Source organism: Carassius gibelio, chromosome A24 (genome assembly GCF_023724105.1).
Source record: "Carassius gibelio isolate Cgi1373 ecotype wild population from Czech Republic chromosome A24, carGib1.2-hapl.c, whole genome shotgun sequence".
Lineage (NCBI taxonomy): Eukaryota > Metazoa > Chordata > Actinopteri > Cypriniformes > Cyprinidae > Carassius > Carassius gibelio.
Genome location: NC_068394.1, coordinates 2341149 through 2358646, shown reverse-complemented (window position 1 = coordinate 2358646; position 17498 = coordinate 2341149). Strand labels below are relative to the sequence as shown.

At 34.0% G+C, this 17498-nt stretch overlaps 2 protein-coding genes across 3 annotated transcripts; one reads left to right on the top strand and one right to left on the bottom strand.

Annotated features, from left to right (window-relative positions):
- The first annotated feature begins 650 nt into the window (after positions 1 to 650).
- On the top strand, positions 651 to 5045 carry LOC127945846 (neural cell adhesion molecule L1-like). The gene is made up of 8 exons (XM_052541943.1): positions 651 to 775; positions 1126 to 1179; positions 1661 to 1705; positions 2136 to 2363; positions 2510 to 2788; positions 2904 to 3185; positions 3549 to 3788; positions 3915 to 5045. Exons 2-8 carry the CDS (start codon positions 1146 to 1148, stop codon positions 4103 to 4105), a joined length of 1299 nt encoding a protein of 432 aa, XP_052397903.1. The 5' UTR covers positions 651 to 775; positions 1126 to 1145; the 3' UTR covers positions 4106 to 5045.
- A 322-nt stretch (positions 5046 to 5367) lies between these two features.
- LOC127945840 (vesicular glutamate transporter 1) lies at positions 5368 to 16813 on the bottom strand. Of its 2 annotated transcripts, none has more exons than XM_052541935.1 (13): positions 16682 to 16813; positions 12340 to 12592; positions 11549 to 11667; positions 11363 to 11477; positions 11131 to 11218; positions 9937 to 10023; positions 9687 to 9829; positions 9465 to 9614; positions 8469 to 8601; positions 8274 to 8384; positions 7294 to 7421; positions 6958 to 7027; positions 5368 to 6334 (listed from the first exon to the last, which is right to left on the bottom strand). In XM_052541935.1, the coding sequence occupies exons 1-13, from the start codon at positions 16741 to 16743 to the stop codon at positions 6018 to 6020; spliced, it is 1776 nt and encodes a 591-aa protein (XP_052397895.1). In that variant the 5' UTR covers positions 16744 to 16813; the 3' UTR covers positions 5368 to 6017. The 2 variants fall into 2 exon arrangements, with proteins under 2 accessions (XP_052397895.1, XP_052397896.1); XM_052541936.1 differs by having other exon boundaries at positions 11363 to 11384.
- Positions 16814 to 17498: the final 685 nt, after the last annotated feature.

Genomic DNA, 17498 nt, shown 5'->3' with positions numbered 1-17498 from the left:
ATAAAAAAACTCAAGTGATTCCACAGGGCAACATGTGCACACCTTGAAAATACAGCCTGTTTGTTATCATAATAAATACAGTCAGTCAATAAAGGCTGTCTGTCTGAGTGCGCATGTGCGGTGAGAGTCGAATGCACCAATGAAACCGAGAAAAAACAAACAGGCACTTTATTGCTGCAACATCAGGCAATTTGATCTTAATCCGGCCCCACATATGGTCACAATCAAAGTTCCATTGTGTTCAGAGAAAACAGTTAGAAAACTGTTTCACAATTGTATATTGTAAACATCTCTTTTATTCAGTTTTTTGTTGCTGCATGTGTTATAAAGTCACATGTTGTAAAGGTTTATCTCTTATCGATAGCTTTTTTTTTCCCATCAAAGTATGAATTTTAATCATAGCCTGGGCTATATGTTTTTGTTAAATATGTTGTTAATATATGTTTGTTTGATAATTTGTTAACAAACAAACAAAAAAGATACATAAATGTTTTATAATTTCTAATTAAGATGCAGGATCGTTTTTGATAAATCACAGATGACCCACTTTACCTGAAACGACATTTGTCTGCATGAAGTAAACGAAGGTAACAAAGAAAAGGCAAAAGAAGAAAAGAGTCTGTTTGGCCTTCACTTCAAGGCATGGGAAGTTTGCCTCATTACGAAATCGGGATTCAGATTGCATAATTTCTTTGTTTGCTCTCTGTTTTTTTATAAGACGCTTTCTTTAACAATTTCCCCAAGTGCGACGTGTTGGATTCGTCTCGCGATCAAGGTATGAAAGCGGTCCTTTTTTGATTTTGCATGTTTGCATTTGTAATCCTGACAGAAATATAACTGTTGAAGCATCAAATGGACAGCAGAAAATGATGCTTAACCCTTTTTAAAACAAGTAAGATTTGTTAATATTACAAACATTTGTGGGGAAACACAGGACCTGTAGTAAAAGTTAACAAAAGCAAGTTTAGCTCTTTGAGTTTGATATTTTCTCAAATGCATAATAAAATGAAGATATTTTTAAATATGATTCAGGTGTCTCAAATTTTATGTAACAAAAGTGAGAGAAGTATACAACATAATGTCAAAAGAAACTTTAAAGAAACATGCACATCTGTCATATTTCAGCGCGCGACTCAGATCTGCTGATGATGAACATGAGGTCTCTGCTGACACTTCCAGGTAAAACATTTGACATGCATTTGATTACTGGTCTAGAAGTAGTGTAGAATTATACTCTTCAGAATACTAGTTTATAAAATCAAATCAAATTCCCAGATTATTTAACTTAGGTCTTTGTTCTGGTCGTGTTTTAAAGATCTACTTAAGTGCATTGAAACTCGCAGCGTTATTCTTTGTGTTGGTGTAATTTAAGCCGAAACGGGAAGACATGGAGAGGACAATCTAAAACACTTAACGTGAAAACTTCCACAGATAAAGTGTCTAATATTACGTTATGCGTTTTAGCATTGTCTATTTGGATCAGTCCAATAGCATTTCGTTTATATCACAGTTCGTTTTTTTCAGTTATATAATCAAGGAGAGTTAAACAAACAGCCCCCCTCCCCTCGTCCTTTTCTTTCTTTTTTTCTGTATTTACTAAAGCTTTAGATTCTTAATCTAGAAATCAAATCCAAATCTGATTGATCTTTTTATGCCACAGTGTTTTTGGCTCTCATAAGGGGGACCAAGGGACAGAACCCAACAGGTAAACACATAAACATGTTTTATAACACAGACCACACCATGTGTTAAACAGATGTTTTCTGACTGATCGTCAAAACAACAAAAGATTGTATAAATCTATTCGAGCACTGAGTAAATTCAAGTGCACATCTTTAATCATTTATAAGGTGTGTGTAGGTTACAAAGACATCATCACACAAAGAGCATCCTGAAGTCATGAAAAGCATTTATTATTTATGTATTTATTTATTTAATGCATGGTTGAATGCATGCAGCAAAGCATGCACTGTATCCATTCCAGGAAGTAAACTTATTTTTTTTTGCAGAGTAGACAGCATTAAATCATTGTGTTCAATTACTGCCAATCAATCAAATTTTATAACAGTATAGTAGTCATCTAACCTGCTGTTAGCGAATACGCTTCTCTCATACGTCTGTTTTCTTTCTCTCAGTGTTACTCCGGCCGAACTTCCCTCAGGTGTATGTTGGAGATGACGTCACTCTGATCTGTAACCGGGAAGGAGGGAGTAAACCAACAATATGGTATCGTGATGGAAAAGTACAAGAATCATATCAGGATTATACAATGCTGCTTACTGCAGTGACACCAGAAAACAACGGGTCGTATAAATGTGTGCAGGACAATCAGAAAAGTGACCCGTTCACACTCACTGTACTGGGTATGAACACCATCCTAAACATTCATGATCATCTGTTCTGTTCCTCCTGCGGTTTCTCATGATCTCTCTCTCTCTCTCTCTCTCTCTCTCTCTCTCCCTCTCTCCCTCTCTCTCCCTCTCTCTCTCTCTCTCTCTCTCTCTCTCAGAGCTGGAGCCTCACGCTCAGCTCTCTCCATCTGTAGAAGGTGCTGTGATGACCAAAGGAGATGGAAGAAACCTGGTGCTGCAGGTGGATGATGATCTGAAGGACTGGGCTTGTTATGTGTTGAGAGGAGTGAGAACCTTCAGTTTAGGACTCGATATTAATAAGAAGATGAAGAGAGCTGTTATATTTGCAGAATTAAAGGAGGCAGAAAGAGCCACTTTCTGGTGCAGGAACAGGAAAACACAACATCGAAGCAATGCAGTGACGCTGAAAATGACAGGTGACTCCTAACTCCACTTCCTGTTCTGTTTCAGATCACCTGTGTGGAGTTAAAGGGGTTAACTCTGCTAAAAGTTTGGACGTTCAGTCTGACCTGTGTTTGGTGTGTTTCTCAGAGCTCATGGTGATGTTGGTTCCTCCGGCCGTTCCTGTCCTGCAGGGGGAGCCTGTGGCTCTCAGGTGTGTAGTCTGGGGTGGACCGAAACTAGAAAAGGCCGTCTTCTATAAGAATCAAAAAGAAATCTTCAGGTCACCTGAAGGCACATACGACATCAACAACGCCACACAAGATGATAACGGCAAATACAGCTGCCACGCCACCTACAGGTACACACACATCAGTGCAGGAGCTGCTAGGAAGGAAGGAGATTCTGATCTCCAGGAGTTAAAAGTTATAGGTAAACATAATAAAACCTGCATTACATCACCCTTTCATTTATACAGAACCACTAATACTGCATGTACTAACAAAAAAGTACCAGAAAGTATGTTCTTAAAATATCATGCAGTACTATGTGTAACAATATGATAATAAATGAATAATAATGAATACTAATAATAATGTACATTTGAAAGCTATCCAAAATAAAATGTACAAATTAACCCATAACATAAACCTCTTCCATTGTTGATATGTGTATAGTGCACGCAGTATAGTGAATGTTTTGTTTACTGCCTAATTCGGACCAGTTTAAACCAGTACAAGATACTTTATTCATCTGAAATCCTCAGTGCACCACAGTTTTGTCTGTGTTTTACAGGTGGACCTGCTGCTGCAGTTATTTCAGGGTCTGCAAAGAGTCTGCAGTGTTCCTGTCCTCGCTGTCCTAAAATCTGCACGTCCTGCCACTGGTATCACACACTCTCTAATGACCAACAGTCACACAGAAGACTACCTGAAAATGGCATGTCTGTTACTCCTGAGGAAGAAGGAGAGTACAGCTGTCGGATGGACTGTGGGAATGGTTTCTCCCGTTTCAGCGATAGTTACAGCTACAAAGGTACTCAGACTCATTCAGGTTGACTGTACTGATTTATAAATGCACAAACTCTCTCTTTCAATTCTCAGTTCATGATTGCGCAAGCACGTCTCATTTATATTTATCATGAAAATCTCTTTCTCTCAGCACAACCGGCGGAGTTTGGAGGCCTGCTGTACATACTGGTCGGGGGGGCAGCACTCATTATTCTCCTGTGTGGGACTGTGTGGATGCTGAAGCGCAGAAAACAAGGAGGAAGTGATATACAAGAGAGTAAACAGGGTAAAGATAAGGACATGCTGATAAGTTTAAACTTTGAGCAAAGGGAGCAATGTTAAGGCTTAGACAGTGGAGGAAAATCAGTATGAAGAACTGAAGGCTGAGAAACAGGAGACAAATGAGACGAGCAAAGAGAAAGAATGAAGAATAACCATATACATGTCAACCAATAGTCAAATAGCTGTTTTAGCCATTAAAAGCAATGCCGCCTTTCTATAAACTCGGCATTCACTAACAGTAGTTTAATTCCAGCTATCATTACTGTATTTAAAGTTATAGTGATAATATCAAATAATGTTTAATGTGTCAAAGAAGCATCACCATTGGGATGTGTGAGGATGCTTTAAAGAAATAGTTCACTCAGTTAACCTTCAAGTCATCTAAGATGCAAACATGTTTGATTTTCTCAAATATTTGGAGAAATGTAGCATAGCATCACTTGCTCATCAATGGTTACACATTTACACTATCAAATGATCAACGTTGAGTTTTTCTGTGAGGCTGAAGAGCGCTGACACCACTAAACAACATTAGTACTGACGTTTCTACTATTTCTCAGCTATAGTGACTCATTCAGCTGTAAATGCCTGTGCACTATAGTCTATTCACACTATTTCATCATTTTATGCTTTTTTATTTTTATCACATTTTAATTCTAGTGTTTTTATGTGACAGTGTTGTTTATAAAGTACTTTGAGAACTTGTCCTGATTATAAAAGCAATGCATATTCAGCTTTTTTAATTGAGGATGTGTATCAGATAGAACACAGCTGTGTATCTGAAGGAAATATATCTCAGTGCAGCTGTAGTTCAGTCTTTCTCCACTAAAGGACAAACCAGTGTCTGACCCAGTCATGTCGAGGTTCACCACAAGAGGTCACTGCAGGATTGATTTGCTTTTCTGCTTACACACTGGTTAGTGGTTTTGTCACTTAATCTGTTTATTCTACTTCCTTGTATCGCATCTTGTGTATTTCACATTAAATAGTGAATAAATTGGGTTATAGTCTGTTTCCTCTGGTGTAACCAAAACGTATTAATCGCTTTTTTTTTGACTGTGTCAGTACTTTTAGTTTTACCATCATTTATGGATCACAGAAACAAGATTCTAACTACACTATGATGCATTATCATCACAATAATACAATATAGATTATAAATGCATATCTCAAATGTAGCTTAAGACAGGATTTCATCATCATCTTATCTTATTCAGAGAGATAACCATTGAAATATCAAGTCATTTCAATGAGATCTGCTTCTTCTTGATTGATATTCAAGGAACCGTTCACCCAAATAAAAAATAATAATAAATGACAAATTTACTGATGCAAGAAAATTCTTTATAATAAGGTTTAGTACATATATTTTCATTTATTAAAATTATATATTAATATATTAAAATACAATAAAAAGAATACTGCTATGAACTTTCTTCGTGCAAAATTTAATTTCAGATCATTTTTGGTTAATTACGGGGAAGGAATTGACATTTTTGTCATGAGATCCACCCTTTTATCCAAAGTGCCACAGATACTTATACAGAATGAATAATGAAGTATAATAATAGAACAAAGTATGTCAGTGCTTCTATAAGCTCATCCAAATAGTTGATATTGCTCTTTAAATGTGTATTTATTTATGAGATTCTCCCGGAAAATGGACCAATACTACACACACCTCACAGTATCGGCACGACACGAGATCAACTCCATAAATCTGCTTTTGTTTTCTTTTTCAATTGGAATTATACTTTAGTAGGAGTAAAATTATTTTTGGTAAGTTCAAACATTCGTTTCCATGCACTCAAAACAGACACATACACACTCCGACACACACTTCAGATAATGATTTGAGGTTAATTATGTAATTTTTTCTAGTTTGGGTCAGAACCACTTCTTCCATCCCAGTCAGTTTGTGTAGGGGAGGAATATTCAGTCCTTGTTTCCCCCGTCCTGTTCCCATCCAGCTTTACTCTTGATCTCTGAGCCTCACAATCATTGGCTCATTGCCCTCTTCTCCATACAGGAAGCTGTTCGTTCCCACAGGTTGGACGTATTCCTCCGTTTTGTCCCAGTCTGAGGCCCAGCTTCCACCAGCTCCGCCCCCTCCAGGCCCCGCCCCATTGGGGTCACCTGATTGGATGGTTGCTCCGTAGCCGCCGCCCACTGAGTGGTACAGCTCTTCCGTTTCATTCGCCAGCTCGTCTTCTCCTAAAATCCCACATTTCTCCTCGCTCATGTTCTCTGGCTCCGCCCACGACTGCTTCTCACCGGACGCAAAGATACCTGAATGTAAAGAAATAGTCCGAGATTTACAGCATCATTCATTCATTCCTCACAAAAGCAGTCGAGAAATGTGTTTTAGTCCAGCCCCAGAAAACTCGGTTATTAAAAAGTTTATTTTTATGATATTTTTTCATTTCACAATTTTTTATCCAGTGTTGTTTCTGTACTAATTAGTTTTTATTTTTACATTTATATACATTTTGAAGTCTATAGAGTTTTTATTAATTGTATTATTAGTTTATTTATCATTAAAAACAAGGAATTCAATAAGATAAACAAAAATAATGACAGGATGATTTTCATAAATGAAACATAAATGTGAAAAAAATGTTATGATGCAAAAAATAATAATAACTAATTCAATTATACAATTAAAATAATAAAATAAAATACTTAATATATACACAAAATGTTCTAAAAGTTTTTAAATATTATTTTAAAACATTTTAATTATTATTAACATGAATTATTATTAATCAATATATATTTTCTTTATGCAAAAAAATAAGGTTTAGGATTTTATTTATTTATTTTGGGAGGCAATTTCATCATCATGCATGTAATCTACATATAACATAAGCACAATCAGAGATGGATGGAAGGAAATGGACAGAAATATTCACCGTAGAAGATAACTCCACCATAATGAACAAGTGATGCAATGAGAAACACGTACTGCCAATCCTCCCGCGTCTACAGAGAGAAACACACAGGATCAAAATGTGTGTGTATAGATATATGTATATTCATCAAAGCTTACATACGTGACTTTTCAGATAATGTAAATATGTATAAGATTAAGCTTGAACTAAAGGCACTTTTGCATGAAGGAAATGTAATGCCCAGGAAAAGAAAAGGAGAAAAGGAGCTGTAATATAATGACAGGGAAGCAGAGATGTGTGAAAACGACACATGATCTCTGAAGATGTTATAACCAGCTGTAATCAAGCACAACAAACCTTGTTCCGGGTCATGGCACCAACGATCAGAGGACACACCATGCCAGAGAGCGTCCCGACGCCGTTAGAGATGCCCATCAGGATACTGGCGTAACGTGGAGCGATGTCCAGGTGATTGACATTGAACCCTGGACGTTTGGAGACGAAAAAAAAAAAAAAAAAAAGAAGTTAATGAAAGAAGTCTCTTCTGCTCACCAAGGCTGCATTTATTTGATCAAAAATACAGTAAAAGATGTAAAAATGTGAAATATCATTACAACATAAAATAACAGTTTTCTATGTGAATTCTGTGTTTTAAAGTATGTGATGAATTTAAATATAAAAAAAAAAACGCAAACGAGCATAACAAACAAATTTAACCCCGTAACCATCACCGTCCCACCTGTGGGACGCTTGGCACTCTTTTATGTTGTTGTCTTTTTCTCTATAAAATCTTTTAGTAATCATCATAAATCATATATCATTTGAAAGCTTAGAAGCCCAAGATTCATCATGTGAAAACCATTTTGAAATCGGACATTGCTTTATCATGGAAATTGTACTTTAAAATCTAATGGCTGTCACCTCCCCCTAGTGTCATAAAACATAATGCTATACGGTCTTCTAGAACCAAAACTTTTTATAATCTTGGCAGCAAACATATCATTGGAAAGGTCTGAGTCTCAGGATGTCATATTTGGTGGTTATTTTGGAAATTCACAGAGAAATATAGAGAAACATTCATTAAGCAAAATTCAAAATAGTTTTGATGACTCCCAGTGGCTGTGTGTGGTATGACGCCCTAAATAAAATAAAATCACAGGAACCTCAATTTTTTTCATATCAACTTATAACTTATTTAGACAAGAGGCTTTAAAATGAATGTATAAAAATGAAATAACTATTAACAAACTCAAAATATTAACACATAGCAAGTAAATAACACTGTTTGTAACATTAGTCTTCCCTCTAGCCCCAGACTACTTCTTTCTTTTTTATACCTGAGATGGCAAAACCACTAAATCCGACAGCAAGGACCAGAAAGGAGATGGCGACGCCCTTACTGTGAGAGAAACCCACCACTAGAAGAAACGTGGCCTCCATCCCGAAACCTGAACACACACAGATCATGTGACGCCTCGTCGGCCAATCAGCAGCTCCGGATTACGAGCTGAGCGTCTAGAAACAGGCTTTACCTCCACAGTTCATGAGTTTCCTGACGTTTGTGGTGGTCATGATGTTGTGACTCCTCAGATAGTCGGCCAGCTGTCCTCCGATCGGCACGATGATGGTCATCACCAGATGAGGAAGAGCCGAGAGGATTCCCACCTGAAGAGACACAGAGGTGTTTTAATCGTCTCTAATATTTCTCCTAAAAATCAGTCACTAGTCATCATCCAGTGAGTATAAAGCTAAAAATTATATTTTTGTTAAGAACACTGAATAACCAACATTGACTAATCAAATATTAATGCATCTTAATGTTAAATATTAATAATAATACTATTATTCAATGTCCATAATAATAAGTAGTAGTTGTAGTATTAACATTATTATTATTGTTATTGATATAATTGTTATGATAAACAATAACAACAAACATCATTATTATTATATGTGACGAACATTCAACAACTAACACTAATTCATCAAATTATTATTATTATTATTATTATTATTATTATTATTATTATTATTATTATCATTATCATTATTACACTTTCACACACACATTTTACATGAATGCACGTAAACTGCGTTTAAAATATGTTTTAATAAAATATTAAATAAATAATATAATAATAAAATAAAACAACAACAGTAATTTATTATTATTATTATTATTTTTACAAACGCTGACTATTTAAAATAATATTAATATGTATTATAATTAGATTATTCAGTGTTCACAATAATATTAAAACACTGACTATTCAAAATATTTTTCTTTTTATTATTTTTAGCACTTAATAACAACACTAACTAATCAAAATATTATTATTAACACTCAATAATGAACACTGACTAATTAAAATTATTATTATTGAGAACTATTGATTGCAAAGCACAGTTTGAGATATTATCAAGACCTCTTCTGAAACTCAGAGGAGTCTTTTATTTAGGAGATGCAAGGTCTGTATATGACATAAACATTGGATCTGTAAAAGAGACATTCAGATGTTCTCTCTCACCTTGCTGATCTCAAACTTAAACACCTCCTCGAAATACGCCGGCTGACTGATGAGCAGCAGGTAAAACGTCCAGCTCCTGCAGAAATTGGCCACGATGATGGCGTAGACGGGCATGGATGTGAAGAACTGACGCCAAGGAGTGTTGAACTTCTGCATGAGAGGAGAAGAGAGCGGAGAGAGAGAGATGTTTCTAGCATCATTATATAAACCATACATTCATACCGTCAGCGGGTTCATCAGTCCGGCAGATTCTCCGATGGCATCTTCGATGTATTTCCTCTCCTCCGGGGTGATGGTGGGATGAGCCGCCGGACTCTCATACGACACCAGGATCCAGAACAAATACCAGCAGACTCCAAAACTTCCTTCAGCCAGAGAGAAGCCAAGAAACTAAGTGATCTGAACATCACGAACAGATGAGATGAGCGTCATGCATGGTTCATTAGTCTGAGCGTGTGCTGGTCTTCCTCACCGTACACGTAGAAGACCGAGGACCAGCCTGAGTACTGCACCAGAACTCCAGCTAACGGCATCGCTATCACAGCTCCTGCGTACGAGCCTGACACACACACGCAACATCACACACACGCAACATCAACGCATGGAAGATACTACACCTACAATATTTATAAAAAACAAATAGATAATACAATATAAAAAATATTATCATTATCACAAACACTGATAATAATAATAATAATAATAATAATAATAGTAATAGAACAATAATAATATCATTATGTAATAATAATAAAATATATATTATTTTTATTAACAATAAATAAGAACAGTGACTTATCCAAATTAGACAACAATAATAATAATAATAATAACACTGAATAATTATTAACAATAAATAAGAACAGTGACTTATCCAAATTAGACAACAACAACAACAATAAAATAATAATAATAATAATAATAATTATTATTATTATTATTATTATTAATAATAACAACACTGAATAATTATTAAAAATAAATAAGAACAGTGACTTATCCAAATTAGACAACAACAATAACATAAACAACAACAATAATAATAATACTACTTAATTATTATGAATTATAATAATAATAAACATAATAAAACTGAATAAGAACAGTGACTTATACCAATTAGACACCAACAATAATAATAATAAAAAAAAAATAATAATAATAATAATAATAATTATTATTATTATTATTATTATTATTATTATTATTATTATTATTATTATTGTTGTTGTTGTTGTTTTTGTCTAATTTGGATAATTCACTGTTGTTATTCAGTGTTATTAATAATAATAAGATTATTATTATTATTATTATTATTATTATTATTATTATTATTATTATTATTATTATATTGTAATAATAATAATAATTGTAATTATATTATATTACAATATATTATTTTGTGTTCATAATAATAATAATAAAATAATTATTATTATTATTAACACTGAATAACTGACAACAACAACAACAACAACAATAATTGTAGATTATTCTGTGTTCATAAAACATAATAATAATAATAATAATAATTATTATTATTATTATTATTATTATTATTATTATTATTATCATCATGAACATTCAACAAACATATCAAAGTAAAACCCAGAGCAATATTTAAAATGATATTTACTGACAGTTTTACGCAGATATTAAAGCTCACCACAGAACGCTGTTGTGGCCAATCGGCTTCTCTCGAGGGGCGGGGCCCATTTGGCCCAGATCCCGTGGCATGCTGGGTAAGATACGCCCTGGGCAGCAATGACAACGACAGCAGATGAAGTCATAGATATAATCAGAGCACTACTGTATCAGACAATGACTCGGACTTCAGTCTCCACGCCACAACTGAACTAGAAGACTTTCTGCAATAGAGCTAGTATTCATTTATTTACCTCCACCAGTCCCTGTAGTATCCTGATAAAAATCACACAGCCGAAGTTTATCCGTGCTGCTGTGGGAATCATCATATTTAAGACAGACGTGGCCACGACAGCGAAACCAAAAACCCTGTGAAACAGAGAGACGTGTGCTGTGTGAAGAGTGTTTTATTCTTCTGTACATCTGCGTTCAGGACTGACCTGTTAGCAGCGAATTTCTGACAGATGAATCCTCCAGGAATCTGAGTGACTATATATCCCCAAAAAAACGAGCCATGGATCATTCCTACAGTCTCTGGGTCCCAGGTGAACTGAGCTTTCTGAAACACAGAAACTTTTTTTTTTAATGAAAAATTAAAAGACAGAAAAATAATAATAATGCATTAAAAAAAAAAACTGAAAAAAAACTTAAAATATAATTGCATGCATTGCCTCAAATATGCTTAAATTGTAATATGTTGCTTTTATTAACAAAATGCACCAAATAAACAGTGTGCACGATTTCAAGAATAAAAGGACATCCGCTAATATTTTATGCCAAACTATTCAAAACATATGAGTTTAAAGGTTTGGTCTCAGGGTAACTTACTCGGCAAAATGTGTAAAATTTTATCAGTTTAACAAGCCAAGGTGTACTTAAAATACAACTTCACTTTCTGTTTTATTTGCAAATGTTTTAGCATATCTAAAATCTTTTAATATTGTATCACCAGCACAGTCGCAAGACAGATCTGCTAAAAAGCAAACTTGATTATATGTTATAATTTGGTTGCTGGGTTTATTAAAATATAAGTTACAGACTATTACATGGCAGATACAGATTCAACATAAAAAAAAACACACACAATGAATGACAAAAAAAAACAATAATAATGTGTGCATATAATACATCTCTATAAAAGACAAAAAAAAAAAGTTGCATGACATTAAAATGTTTTGCAGACATTGAAACACTGAGCTTTGCATTGCAACAGAAATGTCCTCTCACTTACCACATTGTACGGCTTGCCTTCTCTATAGACGGTGTGGTTGTTCACCATGCTCACGACGGCTACTCCTAGATTACAGCGGATGCCGAAGGAGATGCAGAAGCCCAGGCCTGATAATATTGCGATGATGTAGCGGCGCGGCAGACCGAAACACGTACAGTCCACCACGGGAAGCTCCTTCTCCTCCCGCAGCTCTGGACGACCTTCTGCTGACAACTCGATCGTCTCTCCATTCTCCTGACGCTTCTCCAGAACCCTGACCAACACACACACAACCACCACTGAAAGACAGCAATGAGATTAAATGGAGAGCAAACGTTTGCTGTAAGTTCGTGCATCTCAGGCTCTCCGGAGAAAATGTGTTCAGATTTAGCAAACAATAGAGTGTTTAGGCTTGCATTTAAAATGTCCATGCATTTTAATAGCACAGTTTTAACAAACGGCTAAACTTAATGTGATGCATTTGTTAGTCATGCTGAATTAAACAAGTCAGATTTCTGTAATAGTGCTAACAAAAAACTAAATGTGTTTTAAATGCACAATAGCCAGCTTTAGGTATTTATCACTAATAAATCCAATTTGTTTCAATCTTATATATTTGAATTAATGCATTTTGATTTAAATTAAATGAAGCAAGTAAGTTGGTGATTACAATGGTAATTAAAAGTGCTTTAAATAAAAGAATGCAAAATAATAATAAAATAATCACAACAGATGCATGGAAAATTAAAAACAAAAAAGCAATAAATATATATATATATATATATATATATATATATATATATATATATATATATATATATATATATATATATATATATATATATATTTGAATAATTGTATGATTATATAAAATGTAAAATTAAAGGGATATATGAATAAGACACAGTGCTATCCAAAAATCAAACAAATGTAAAGTTAATAATAAACTATGCCTTTAATTAATTATTTTCACCTGACAAATTGACATCACATCAAGTTTATTATTTTGTTAAAACTCTGTAATCTAAATAAATAGAAAATTTATATGCGATTGAAATCAATCGTAAATTTAGGCCTAAATATGTTTTGAGCGCACAATAACAATTAATTTGCACAGAAATAATTAACGTATTCACACAATATTCAACATAACAACTGCATGTTGTTAGTAAAATTAAACAATTTTAGCATTTAAAGACAGTTTAATGGCAAACTGTTTCTTTTGGATGTTCAGACATGTTACAGCTCTACTGCAGCTGTACTTAAGTATACATTAATAATGATGTTCTCCTAAGAGCCTGAAATATTGATCAAACTTTCTATTTTAGTCTTTTTCTGCCTCTCTTCTCCTCCCCCTTCATCCATCCATTCTTCCCTTCTGTTCTCCTGAATCTGTTCTTTATTCTCCGGTGCTTGAGTTTCTGACAGTCTCTTTTATATTTGAGGAAACTTCACTCGCTGTGAAAGAAAGGCTTTTATGGAGAAATCCTGATGGATTTGACTGAGATTATAAATATGACAATACTGTTTAAGATTAGTCATGATGTGTAGCTGTGCAATGACAGGGTTATTATTGTTAACTTAATCTGAAATGATTAAAAACTGTTTTTGGTCCTTTCAAAAAGACGAAGTAAAATCAATTATAATTATTAGATGAAAAAACGTAAATCTGAAAAAAAAAAAAAAATATTAATGTCAACTAACTGAGCTGAAGTATCAATTCTAAGTTTGAGATGAAGTAAACTTAAATTACTTAAAAAATATAAAATAAACATAAACACTAAACAGTAATATTTAAAAAAAAAATTGAAAATAAATTTAAACACAACTGAAAATTCAAAACTAATTCAAAACATGAAAAAGTATACCATAAAAATATTATAGTACACTGTTAATAAAATAGTTTTTTTTTAGATTTAAATGAAACAAAAAAATATATTATTTCAATCTTTCTAATTCACAATTTCATGCTGAATACAATGTTACTTTCTGTAAAATTGTTTATACATAAAAATGTTCTTTCATTGTACTTTACATTGTATATCAAAATCAAAATAAAATATTAAATATAAAAAAGATTTTAAAAAATTAAAGTGTACGATTAAAATATCATATTACACTGTACTATGCAATGAATTCTGGTTTATTAAATTTTTTATTACACACTGTAAGAAAACAAATTGTGTGGTAAATCAAACCAATTTATTTGCAGAACATTTTACTGGGAATACCATTTCAGTCTTTCTACTTAAAAAATACTTGTGGTTTCCTTGCAATTAATTGTAAAAGTTTTTTCTAGCCGTTTCTGAGAAAAATGGTTTAAAAGTAAATCATACACAACAAATTTTTTTTTTCTGAAATTTCACACATTTCTGCTGATTTTCAGATGCTGGTCACCTAATGTCATTTCATATATTATTAATTAAAAATTACTGTCGTTTAATTTCATGTTCTCAGAAGTTCGTTTACCATCACTTCCCATCTAAACCTGCGGTTCCTGTCCAAAATGAGCTGTAAAGTGGGCCTTTTATCTCTTATCTTTTAAGACACTGACTGCTGGAGTAACGTGGGGTTAAATGCCTTGTTTAAGGCTCATATGGCAGAAAAAACCTGAGCTTTAACCGTACACCACACCACAATAATCAACAAAGAACAGTTTAAACCACAATGGAAAGAACAAGCATTAAAGCCAGATAAACATGGCATCAACTCGAAGGCAGGCAGTTATAAGTTTCTATCATCGCTGAAAGAGAGTGTTTTGACTACTATAATAACCTGTTGATCTGATTGCATCTGATTACAGAGGAATCGATGCTTAAGTGAGAGAAATTAGCTTTTAAATGGCTGTTTATATGTAACAACATCCTCACAATGGACAGGAATATCTAACAGTTTAATGACAATGTCCAGACCAGTTATAAATGGTCGTTTATACGTAACATAAGAGAGAGAGAGAAAGAGAGACAGAGAGGATTTGACTAGTAGCAGGTTAGTTGGAGATCTATTTCAGGACTGGATTTACGTTTTAAAGACTGCACAAAATCCAGAGAAACAGACCGAGAGAGAGATTGTGAGATTGTGTTTTTCTCCGAATGTTAATGAAAAGCTGCTTCCATCCTTACAAGTGTGAACACTGTTTTAAAGGACTAACATATTCATCTCTTGATATCAATTTAAATAATAAGGATTTTTATCCTTGGGGGTGGAAAAAAGCAGTGTACTTCAATCTTTGATATTGAAAATATTTTTTACTGTACTTTAACATCTTGCAGGAAGTTATAATGCAGACATATCAATCACCTTCAGCATTCCTGTAATTTTCCTATATCATAATTTGAATATCGTTAATTATTAATATCCCCATTAATACTTAACTAGTATTTATTATTTTAAAAAGTCCACATTTTCTGTTGGCCTTTGATTTTACAGAAAGTGTTTAAGTAATTTCTCATTCATTTATTTGACTTTTATGCTTTATTTTATCTCCATGTCAGTTCACTTTAATATATAGCCTATTTGTGTGTGTGTGTGTGTGTGTGTGTGTGTGTGCAATAAATTTTATTCTTAATCTAAATATATCTAAAATATATTACAAATGCATGATTTACAGATAAGATATGGTTCTTTTGCACTACATTATTATTAAATTATAATTAAATTGCGAGGGAGGCATTACGTTATATAGAAATATAATAACGTCAAGTACTGTGATTTTAAATATGCTTAAATATATTATGCATAATGTAAATATATATTAGAAGTATACTTAAACTGATTTAAATGTGCATTGAAGTCATCATATATTAAGGTATTATATGTTGCCTAGTAGTTAGACTACTAAACAAAAATGCATCATAATTTTGCCAGGAAAGTTTTACATTATTCTTCTTAAATAAACAACCTATCAAGCGTGAGTTTCAACGTCAGCACAGACAGCCAAGATGCAAAACGGAAGTGGTCCTCTGACAGGTGAAATGTGACGTCACAAACCGGACAAGAGTCGCTATTAATAGAGTCCAGTCGGGTTAATCTGGTCGTCACGAACACACACACACACACACACACACACACACACACACACAACTACACGCATAAAGATCTCAACTTATGATGACAGAAACAATCCCCAGCACTGAAAGACTGATAAATCATCCTGTGATGTGTCATGTAGTGCACCAGCTTCCATTTACTTCACTTAATTTTTTACATTAAACGCTCTAATAAACAGCAACTGAACAGTCTTTGTCAGAACTAAGCAATCTTAATGCTTGAAACATGCATTATTTAGACGTTGCATTGATAATATTAACATAAAATAAATCCCAAGGCTGGTTTATAAGTTGCATTAAGTTTTGGCTCTTACCGGTTTATCCTGCCAAGTGTTTTCGCCGCTGCTGCTTTAAAGCGCTCGGGTCGGACCTCCATCTCTGCGCGATCCCGCTCTCCTGCACGCGCACACACTCGCACTCAGCCTCCCCGTTCCACCCACACACACACTAATACTCTCACAGACACACACACACACACACAAACGTCAACTGTTTAACAAACGCTACTCCAGGAATGGCATTCCCCAAGGATTACCAGTCGATCGATTTATGGAAAATATGCAATAGAGACAATGAAATCGGCATTAGTGAGTCTAAACAACTTTATTTAGTGAGTTGCATCAAGCAAACGCTTTACAGAGTGAGAGAAACAGCTGAAGTAGTTCAGAGCCGATGTGGTTTGATGAACAAGTCACTGTCCGAGGTGCTGAAATGAGATTAGAGTAAATCTGCAGGAGTGAAGAGCCGCGTGCTCTCTCTCTCTCTCTCTCTCTCACACACACACACACACACACACACACACACACACACACACACACACTACTGTTAATCCACAGGGCAAATGTGAGACACTTAGTGGACACAATATGCCACTCCAAACAATCGTTTTACCAGCTAACAAGAATATATTCTAAGAACGTTTTGCTAACGTTCCAATTGAGATGTAAAAAACATTTCTGAATGTTTTTTGTTTTGTTTTGTTTTTTTTACTAATTTATGTCATCATGCATTAATGCAAATATGTTAATCATTAGACGGACCACAAAACAGGTTTTCCAAAAAAAGTAAATACTTTTTTTCTTGTGTGAATATTAGGGGAACATTCCATTGTATCATCTTGCAAACATTATG